At 44.4% G+C, this 11,415-nt stretch overlaps 1 protein-coding gene across 2 annotated transcripts; it reads right to left on the bottom strand.

The window, feature by feature from the left end:
• Window positions 1-6: 6 nt before the first annotated feature.
• Window positions 7-4,297, bottom strand: LOC109525706 (homeobox protein orthopedia B-like). Of its 2 annotated transcripts, none has more exons than XM_019886450.1 (3): window positions 3,984-4,297; window positions 3,286-3,701; window positions 7-554 (listed from the first exon to the last, which is right to left on the bottom strand). In XM_019886450.1, exons 1-3 carry the CDS (start codon window positions 4,057-4,059, stop codon window positions 51-53), a joined length of 996 nt encoding a protein of 331 aa, XP_019742009.1. In that variant the 5' UTR covers window positions 4,060-4,297; the 3' UTR covers window positions 7-50. The 2 variants fall into 2 exon arrangements, with proteins under 2 accessions (XP_019742009.1, XP_019742017.1); XM_019886458.1 differs by having other exon boundaries at window positions 4,023-4,297.
• Window positions 4,298-11,415: the final 7,118 nt, after the last annotated feature.

Below are 11,415 nucleotides of genomic sequence, written 5' to 3'. Positions count from 1 at the left end.
AAAAAGGGGGGGGGGGGGGGGTCTGCGTGTTTTGGCCTTTGTACAAGTCACTAAGTGAAGCTCATGGACACTGTGTGCTCGAGTGCCTTGCGCCGGAGGGACGCGATGCTGGTCCCTCTCCACATGTCACTGTCCGGGGAGCTACACAGCTGCGGGGAGCCCGATACGTTCGTGGGGCCGGAGAGCGACGCCGACATGCTGGGGAAAGGCGACTGGTAGAGGTGCGACTGCAGGCCGGAGCCGTTGGACGAGAGGCCGTTGGACAGCCCCATGGAGTTGGGCGGCGGCCCGTGGCCGAGACTGCACTGCGACAGCGACTGCGCCATGCCCGGCGGCTGGCGGCCGAGCGCCGGCGGCAGCTGGAGCTGCGACACGCCCGGCATGCCCGTGGCCCAGCGCGAGTCGTTGGCGTGGAAGGAGCACAGGCTGTTCTCCATGGCGGCCGCTGAAAACTGCGGCAGGCCCGGCGTGGGCAGCAGCGTGCCCGGGGCGCGGAACACGTTGGTGGTCTTCTTCCTCTTCTTCCACTTGGCGCGCCGGTTCTGGAACCACACCTGCGGGCCCAACGGACAACGAGCGGTCACACCGGGATGCGCCGCGTGCTCGAGACGCACCGCTGCCTCATTTCAACGGCGCCGCACGCTATAAATCTCCATTGAGTTTGGGGACCGCCAGTATTTACGTTTGGACGAGTATTGTCTTCGGGATCCATACGTGCAGCTCAGGAAAAAAATATAGTCCACTCCAAAGGGTTCACAGTTTTATTATTTATCGTTATATATTTAATAAAGATAACGAGCCAATAGTCGATAATGACTAATGGTCAAAATGGCCCAAAAAGGCAATCGTTTTCTTTTTTTTCCGTGGTTGTGTGTGTGTGTGTATGTGTGTGTGTGTGTGTGTACATATATACACACACACACACACACACACACACACATACTATATATATATATATATATACACACAGTATATTTTTTTTACATATGTGTAAGGGCTACATACTATATTGTACCTAACATACATACGTCGAGACTAACTTTGATATTTAGTTTTACTTGCTTACTGTTACTATTTTTTATTACCTTGCAAAAGATTGCATTTGAATTTCGTCATTTCTTTATCTATCTGTCTATCTATCCATCAAGCTAGCGTCTTGCAAAATATGCTGCAGTCTTTTGTCTCGAAGGAATAAATAATCAAACGATGTGGTGCATGTTAATCGTCCACAAAATTACAGGACGTCGTTAAAAAAAAGAAGTAAAAGAAATATAATTGCACCTTCAAGCAACTCACAGGGCTGGCCGGCAATCTGAATATTATCACATGCATGTAAGTACGTAATTGCTGAAATAAAAATATATTCACCTTCAACCATGCTGTAATTGTTATGTATATTTAGTAAAGATTCTGCTGTCACACAATAGACAGAATACTGTCTACTGTTGTGAATTTTACTGGAAATAAATACCTCACTATGGCAACCGTGGGAAAATAAATAAGTAACCCCTTTTCGTATTTGTAACGTCACACTAAAGTCATCAAATTTGACAGAAATAACAATTACTCATTTATCGGTCACTTGGTGACAATGCAGATTAAATTAATACACCCCCAAAAATCTATTTGTCGTTGCCTCCGAAAGTGACCTTGAGTGGCCAATCAATAAATCACAATTCTATATATTTATTTTTTTAGTCAAGGAAATGTGAGCATGTCACCAAACGTGAAAGAAAATAGACGTGCCTTTCCATCATTTAAATATTTTTATGGAAGTGTACCAGATGATTAGAGCAATCGATTTGTTTTTAATCGCAGGCGTTTGTGAAGGGCGACCTAAAATGTCACGTTCCCTTTCCGCTTTTCCGAAAACAAAACAAAACAAAACAAAACAATAATACCAACGTAACGCACGTTTTGCAGTGGACAGTTTACGCGTCCAGAACCCCCCAAAAAACACGCGTGGCTTTCGTGAAGATTTCATCACGCTGGGCTGTGATAAACTTGCTCTCATTCCACGCAGCCACGCGTGACGCACCACCCGAGGCTATTACACGACTAGGAGAAAGCAAATGCAATCCCTCATTCCCCCCCCCCCCAACCCCCTCCTTCAAAAAGAGAAGATATTCTTCTCGGGTCCTATTAAGAGCTTCATGATGGAATATTTGAGGACGACCACGTGACCGAATCTAGGTGACTACTAACGATTGGACGACTTTTATCGTTTCCGTGGGATCATTTGCATGCGGTTTCCACTTGGCTGCTAAAAAACATGTTGGCCGTGATCATAAATAAGACCGGAAAGTGGCTGCTGTCTTCTTTGCAAGTCAATATTACGCTTGTAGAAACAAACACGTGTGCAGATAATTTCCTGTTCTTTCTTTTTGTGTGTGTGTGTGTGTGTTGTACAATTTCTGTTTTAACGTTCAAGTGGCGGTGAAAAATCGGTCGTTTTCATCGAGTGTGTGCTTATAGGACGGTTGTGCTCATATACACACACCGCCCCAGCAGAATTTGTGAAATACTGGCAATTTCTTGGGACATTATCACTAATTATTATTGTTATATATATATTTTTTGTAATGTTTGATCATTGCGCTATTCTGGAATGACTTCGTTTCATTCGAATCGAAAAAATGTGTTTTGCCTGTTCACATTCTGAGGAATGACGTAAAATTTAAGAGCGCGACTGCATATTAAAAGTAGTTTCAATGATATTTTTGGGGGTTGGAAAATACACACTGGAAATAGTAAAGCGTTGCTTGATTAAACACAAAAATCGAATCGAGCTATTAAACTGGCATTTTGAGAACTCTTATGAGCTGGTTGACAAGAAATTGGTGACTTTGTTTTTTTTTGCGGCGAATGATCAACGATTTAAGTTAGATTTTCATTTCGACAGATTTGACAATGATAAGATTCATTTTTTTTCTGCTCTATTTCGCCCCCCCCCATTTCCTACGCAGTGCGCGGGTGTTTAGTGTTGAACTATTTGCAGCGCTGCTTCAGCACAACGGACAGCGACACAAAACAACTTTTTTTTTAAAGGCTGCATTTAAACGTTTTATTTTGTTCACGTAAAACTAACTTGACCACTTCGTGATTCTGACGATTTTCAGGGTTATTTAATCAAATGCGCATGGAAGAAAACGGTTGAAGACGAAGTCAACACTGAGTACGTTTGATATGATTCCGAAATGATTCATTGGAACCTTACACGTGAGATTTGCATTGCTGCTGCATCAGTTTTCAGTCCTTCAATCCTACGCTATTTCAAAGGCTTACCTGGACTCTGGACTCGGTCAGGCCGATCCTCAGGGCCAGTTCCTCTCTCATGAAGATGTCCGGGTAGTGGGTCTTGGCGAAGCTGCGCTCCAGTTCGTTGAGCTGCGCCGGCGTGAAGCGGGTTCGGTGCCGTTTCTGTTTCTGCTGACTGGCCTGCCCGCCCGAGCTCTGCTGGGGCTGCTGCTGCTGTTGCTGTTGCTGCTGTTGTTGCTTCTCCGGCTCTTTCCCGTTCACCGGCATACCGGCCGAGTTGGATCCCACGGTGGTGATGTCTTCGCCGGGTAAGAGAGTTGCTCCCTCCACGGAGTCCGAACCCGGGGCCATGTCTCCCGGATGGCCCTGGTCCGGCACCCCGCCGCCGAGCCGACACTTGAGAGCCTCTCGATGTCCGAGTAACTCTGCAGCATCTTTCATCCCTGAGAAGAATAAACAGAGTGTCAATGCATGTCTTTAAAAAGAAAGAAAAAAAAACAACCCACTAATGGAACCAAAATCATGATAAAAATAATAAATTAACCTAATTTAGCTGGGTGTCTTAATCACATTTATGCTGTCAAATGATTCCTAATTCTACAAAAACACTTACGCGTAATTAAATACACACTCAATTGATCTTCCCCCCCAAACACACACACGCATGCACACACAGACGAGCGCGCACACACACAAGGTGAAATAAATAAGAAGTTAAGTCTTACAGTGGAGTTTAGCTCCCGGGTTGAGAGCCGAGAACTCACCGAGCCGAGCATCCAGGAGGTCGGCGTGGGAGAGCATCGCGTAGCGCTCCAGGGCGAAAAGAGGTCCGGGAAAAACGCTCCTACTAACTTCGGGGGCAATTTAAGGGGCATAGATGTTGTAAATGAAGGAAAATTCGCTTTGTGCTTAAAAAAGGAGGTCTCTTGCATTATAATGGCCCTTAGAAGGCTGGGAGGCGCTTATTAGTGGAGCCAAGCCGTCAGCTTCCTCAAATAAGAACCAATCAGAGGCAAGGATTGGACCCAACCGACACCCCCAAACACCCAGACCCCCACCCACCTTTCTTGTTGTGTGTGTATTTTAAAGGTACGCACGCGCCCAGACCCAACGCGCACGCGTAAAAAAAAAAAGCACTACAATTTAATTCTGCCATACCATCCTCTGATTTATTAGCTTTTTCATGCTCAAATTATTCCACGTTAAAACGTCTTAATGTGTTTGTTTAATCTGTGCGAGGGCTGCGGGACACCTGCTTGCGAGATGAACACACGCGTGAAATGTCCCCACTTAGAATATAAAAAAAAAAAAGAAAAAGAGAGAGCGGAATTAATGTCAAATTGCAAAACAATTGCACTATACGGCGAGTGTGCACGCAACATCGATAACAAATAACAATCCGGGGATGTGAATTTAAAACTCAAGTGCATGCATGCAAATGAGCCAGATGATTTCTTTTTTAAACGGTTGCACAAACAAAACAAATATGCGTCCCGGTCCCGGCTGGCAGGTGATTTGTGGAGACAAATGGAGGAAATAAATAAATAAAGGAGTACAGATGGATCGCGGCTCCGTTTAGTGATCGGACCGCTTTAACTCCCATCGACTTTTCATCAAGGCGTTGGCAATTAGAGCCATTTAGGCCCGCTTTGCTTGGAACTAAATCAGACGTGCAGGAGCCTAAACGCTTGCCCCCGTCTTGCAGGGGGGGGGGGCGTCCATAAGAAGGACTGTTACACAATTAAAAAAAGAGGGGACAAGCATTGATCTGAAACTCGTCTACCCACCGTGAAGGCTGCGTGGCGCGTGGGGGATTTTGAATATTTTGTATTTTAGGGGGCGGTGGGGGGGGGGGGATTTTTTTTTTTTCTTCCCGGGGCAGATGTTCGGGTTGAGGCCGGAGAATGGAGCAGCACAGCCCGGGATTTGACAAAGGGCGCGTCCGAGCGAGGAGTCCTTTCTCCCTCTCTCTCGAACCTCCACATGGTGCTTTGTACTCAACCTGTCCGGATGCAAAGAAGCAGCGCAGCGTGGAAAAAACGCAAGCAAATGGACCGGTACGTGCAGGGGATGAAGAGGGATCCAGAACTTCATCATCATCATCATCATCATCATCATGAGGGGCCGTGAATTTAGTGAGGGAAGAGGAGGAAAGGGATTGTGAAGCCAAGTTTGTTTTATTATTATTATTATTATTATATATGACGATATTAATACATGACATATGACTTGCAGTATGATTCTCACAATGCCAAATACAATATAGCACATTTACTGCTTTACTTTGCATAATTACATCGGATGTGTATTGAATAAAACTACAGCTAACCGTCACAATTTTGTACAATAACAAAAGCAACAAAAAATAATATAGCAACGCAACCATGTTCATCATCATTAAAGCATGTCCATATGGTACTGTGATTTTCCAATGTAGGTCTAATAAATTAATATATGAAGACAACAGTAATGATAATAAATGGATATTCTGTTTTAAGAGCGTAATAAATGTAATAAAGACCGATGCAAAGAAGCAGCGCAGCGTGGAAAAAACGCAAGCAAATGGACCGGTACGTGCAGGGGATGAAGAGGGATCCAGAACTTCATCATCATCATCATCATCATCATCATGAGGGGCCGTGAATTTAGTGAGGGAAGAGGAGGAAAGGGATTGTGAAGCCAAGTTTGTTTTATTATTATTATTATTATTATTATGAGAAGGTTCTGAAAGGGGTCCGAAGACTAGTAAAATCCGGTTCGGACAGAAAGTTAAAAATAAAACTACAGCTAACCGTCACAATTTTGTACAATAACAAAAGCAACAAAAAATAATATAGCAACGCAACCATGTTCATCATCATTAAAGCATGTCCATATGGTACTGTGATTTTCCAATGTAGGTCTAATAAATTAATATATGAAGACAACAGTCATGATAATAAATGGATATTCTGTTTTAAGAGCGTAATAAATGTAATAAAGACCATGCCAATGCAAATAGTGCGATTAACACTTTATGAGGCACTCGGTGAAATGTTTAAAATAATTTCACACAAGCGCCACAATTTTTCATTTTTCATCTGTATCATTATCACACAGGAGTAAAAAAAAAATAGTAATTAAGGATAGTCTATATTGGTCTTCATGTTTGATATTTTGGGGATGGGTGCCAGAAATCGAGTGCGAAAATTGCTGTTTTGTTGTAGGCGAAGAAGGCAAAGTAATCAGTAGGAATCTCTTGTGCTGTTGGCGCCTGCGACTCTTGCCTTTATTGGCGTAATAAGAGCGAGACACTTGTACGGGCTCTATGTCTCACTCAGCCTCCCTAACTGGACCACATCAATCTTTCTGCTTTGCAGTGGAAACACTCGCGCGCAATCCGCGCGGGTTAATGCGGCGCATCTGAGTGCACGCGGGACTGTTTACACGCCAAGAGACACACTTTGAATGAACATACACCACCACACACAAAAAAACAAAACAAAACAAAACCCCCAAAAAACAAATGCAATTTTGTCGAGCAATAAGATCAACTTTTCCGTGAGCGCCATTTTTTTTTTTTTTGGTCACCTCGACTGCGTTCCATCCACTGCGCAAAAGAAAAAAACGGATAAACGCGGGACTATAGACACCGTATTTTGATTGTATTAGGCCGAACACTTTTGAGGCACACGCGCATTCACTCGCTGAAGGGGGTAAATCGATGTTCCATCTATACAGAAATGGTTGAAATGGCATTTGTGTGTGTGCAGGTGATTTGACGACGGTCCAATGAGTACATCCGACCCCCCCCACCCTCCTCGCCCCGCCCCCCCTGCAGCCCCCCTTCCACTCCTCATGACAGGCTTCCCTCTCCGGCCATCCAGTTTGGCTGCAACACGGCGTGCATCCCGAGCCCCAATTAGGCCCGCCGCCCCTCGCCTGCTCCCCAGTACTGCGTGATCTCTTGCACATGGCGGTAATCACAGGCTCCAAATAAAATAATCAGCAAAGAAGAGCCATTTCCTTAATGATGAAGAGGAGGAGTGTGGCACGCAGAGGCTGAATTGCGGCGCGCGTGCATGTGCGTGTGTGGCGGAGGGGTTATTAAAAACAAAAAACAAAAAAAAAATCGAGTCATTAGGCCACAATATTAGGTACACCTGCGCCATGGCCTAAATAATAACGCAGACTTATTAAAACATTTAAAACATTAGAGGCGCAACGATGAATCTACAACTAATAATCAAACTTTCCAAATCCTCAAAATTTCGGCTTCTCACCAGTAAACCTTGTACAATTTCTGTCGTCATCCACGAAAGCAGACTGATTATGTTTTTTTTGTTTTTGTTTTTTTTTGTTTTTTTTTTTTAATAAATCTGCTTATGTTTTGTAAAACAATGACAAACATTATTTTTTTACCATGCACTTTTCTGATATGTTCTGAACCAAACCAGGAACTGAATCATAACACCAGTCAACAGCAAATTTTATTCAGGGAAGGCTCTATGTGTCCCTTCATGTGTTTTTGACGCAGATGTAAAAATGCATTTAGTTTCTTTTCTTCTGCATCAGGTTTTTGAGATGCTTTCATTTTTTCTTTTCACATTTGACCTGTAAGAGCTTGCAGAATATGAATTTTAATGGCTATGACGTTTCAAAAAGAAATTACCCCTGCTGCAGAACCTAACCCTTAATTCATCCATCCATCTATTTTGAAGAGGGTCGCGGGCGTGCCGGAGCCGATCCGGGCTGTCTTTGGGCAGTAGGCGGGGGACACCCTGAACCGGTTGCCAGCAAATGGCAGGGAGCCGAACAACCATCCATGCTCACACTCACACCTTGGGACAAATTTGAGTGTTCCATTAACCTGCCATGCATGTTTTTGGAATGTGGGAGGAAACGGGAGTACCCGGAGAAAACCCATGCAGGCATGGGGAGAACATGCAAACTCCACACAGGAAGGCCGGAGTTGAACCCTGCTCCTCTGCACTATGAGGCCGGCGTGCTAACCAGTCGACCCCTTTAATTCATAAATATTAGATATATTATTAAAACATGATGCATTTGAGAAAAACGAGGACAGATTTGGAATCAGCTAAAAAAATACAGGTCGTAAAGTTTATTTAAAAAAAAAAAAAATCAATAAAGTTGATCAACTGTCCATAATCTCATCCACCTTCACAATGGCTCCAGTTCCAAGTGAAGAAATACAACCCTGGACATTGTAACTGGAGCTTTGCTGCTCTGTGCGCTCTTAATATTTTCTAATATTTTCACCTGTCATGTAATTAAAATGCAAGAAAAATGTAATGTAGCAAACGATGTCAAGGTGAAAAGTCGGACATAGCTGTAGGTGACTAATTTTGTTGTCACTGAGTGAACAAAAAGAAATCACCCCTCTTGAAAAAGCACATGTATGTATGCAAACCCTCTCGCTGATTCTCCTTCGAAATGCCATCAATATTCATCGAAACATCAGGAGAAAAATATCAACATCTGATTTCCCGCTTGACTCCGCGGCAGCCCTTTTGCACGTCTCATCCACACTGTGAAAAATCTAAATAACCAGCAACAGCCTTCATTCATCAGGACGCGAGATGATTCCCGGAATACAGATGCATATTTTATTAGAGAGGTGACGTGATGCCACCGTAGCTCGAAATGTCACATTTTTTTTCATTAAAAAGAACACCAAATGACTTACGATCTGCTTCTCTTTTTTTTGAATAGTCCACATTGTCAACATATTAAAGGCTCCAAAGGCCACCAGCCAAACAAATCCCGCACGGATATATTTTGACAGCCCGTTACAGCTGCAAGCATCCACCGAAGCTTTGTGATGCTTTCCCCGATTCCTCATCTTGCCGGTGTGCGCTTTTTCGCCACTCCGCATTGTTCCGAAAATAAAGCAAATTGATTAATAAAGAACCGTCTTTAATTACACTTGAAAGAGAGGCTAAATATTGAAGTGAATGGGGGTCAGAAGATTAACTATGACGCCTTAATATAGTGTTGTTTACATCCCATTCTTTGACTTTCCCTCTAGTTCTGCTCCAGCTATTAAAACTATGCTCTTTCTTAAGAGCTTCTCATTAGCGGGGCTCCATTACAGTGGCTCCATCATTAGGAAGCTGTGATGCATCATTTAAGGTAATGAGCGCCTTACATTACAGGTGCCAGCGAGCTGTGGACGCGGCGCCGCAAGGACCGGTTCTCAGGAGATTTACTAGGATATACTGTCGTTAGAAGACTTTGGGAGTTACAGTACATGGAAAGGAGAGGAATGTCGACGCTAATGCGGCCTAATCTGGAGTACCTAACTTTCATTAACGTGATAGGGCAACATTGGTGTGCGTTTCAATGGTGAGACACATGTTCGGAACAGCGCGGCGGGAGAAACGAGGCAATTTGGGGAGTGTTTCTGCAACAACTGGACTCGTGGCATCGTTTATTTTATTTGTAGCTATGTGAGTTTGTTTGGAGATATTTTTTTGTAATTTATAACTAATCACCAGAAAATGGTGTGTGGGGGGGGGGGGGGATGTAAAAAGTTGGGCGGCCCAGGGGACGAATGGTTAGTGCGTTGACCTCACAGTGCAGAGGTCATGGGTTCGATTGCGGCTCCGGCCTTCCTGTGTGGAGTTTGCACGTTCTCCTCGTGCCTGGGTGGGTTTTGTTCGGGTATTCTGGTTTACTCCCACATTCCAAAAACATGCGTGGCAGGCTGATTAAACACTCAAAATTGTCCCTAGGTGTAAGTGTGACTGCGAATGGTTGTTTGTCTATGTGTGCCCTGCGATTGGCTGGCAACCGGTTCAGGGTGTCCCCCGCCTACTGCCCAAAAACGGCTGGGATAGGCTCCAACACACTCCGCGACCCTTGTGAGGATAAAGCGGATCAGAAAATGGATGGATGTAATAAGTTTAAGATTCATTTTGTTAAATTTTCTGAAGTTGCTTGTTATTAGGGTTTACATCAAGATTTCGGTATACTTCCAGTAGGTGGCTGTAGTGCAAGCTTGTTTGTCAACGGCCTTCTGAAATTTCAATTTGGGACCTTACTTCACGCTCTAAATTAACCCTAGGTGTGATTGTGAGTGTGAATGATTGTTTGTCAATCTGTGCCCTGTGATTGGCTGGCCACCAGTTCAGGGTGTACCCCGCCCGGCAACTGCTTGGAGATGGCCTGGATAGGCTTCAGCACCCCCGCGACCCTTGTGTGGATAAGCCGACCTCAGATTTTTGAATTTGATCAATTTCTAAGTCAAGAATGAAATATTTGTTTTCTCCATTTGAACCCCTGCTGACTTACCGACATATAAGAAGTTTTTTTTCCTAATGTATTGCCAAAGTATCGGATCAAGACCTAGCCATCAGCAGTCACTTGAAAACAAATGACTCGGACTCAAATTTGGGTGCATAAAAACGATGCCCGGGACATCTCCAGTTCCAAGCGTGGTCCGGAAAAGAATTCAACTCTTATCTCAAGGCCTCGCAGTACGGTACCAGAATGACATTACTGCAGCGTGAGATTGACTCTGCATCCATTTGTTGTCTACTGTGACAAGGAGTGTTTGTTCTAGTGGCAAACACGGCAGAGAGAAGGGGAGGACTTGGGTCAGCGGTGTCTCTGAGTGGCTTGAAATTAGAAACATGTGCTGGCAATTATCAAACCGCGGCAAAGCCACGTCATGCAATTGAATGGCTCAGCAAATGAAAGAATAAATGGGATCACTCTCTTTGACCTTGCTCGTCGCCACTTCGCCCAACTTCATCTACCCCCTGATACTTCTCAGTGTACGACTCTCTCTCTCTCTCTCACACACACACACACACACACACACACACACACACACACACACACACACACACACACACACACACACACACTGTTTGTATTTTGAAGCTCAATGTGTGTCATAATCGGGAACGTTGCCGCAACATACTTGAGTTTTCGGTCGAGCTTCACGTTTGCGCTCACGCGCTCTCCCGTCGGCATCCATTCTCTTTATCATCCTTTCCTGGTCTCCTCCCTCTCCCTCACTCGCTCTCTCTGCCACTTTTCTGCTGCACCTCTGCTAAAACACGGGCGCACTACCCCTCCCAAGATTAATTGATCATCAATTTAGCTCTAATTTGGACCAAGTCAGCTGGTAAATGGGGCAGTTTTCCCTGA

Source organism: Hippocampus comes, unplaced genomic scaffold (assembly GCF_001891065.2).
Source record: "Hippocampus comes isolate QL1 unplaced genomic scaffold, H_comes_QL1_v1.1 scaffold155, whole genome shotgun sequence".
Taxonomy (NCBI): Eukaryota; Metazoa; Chordata; class Actinopteri; order Syngnathiformes; family Syngnathidae; genus Hippocampus; species Hippocampus comes.
This window is presented reverse-complemented; position numbering and strand designations above follow the sequence as displayed.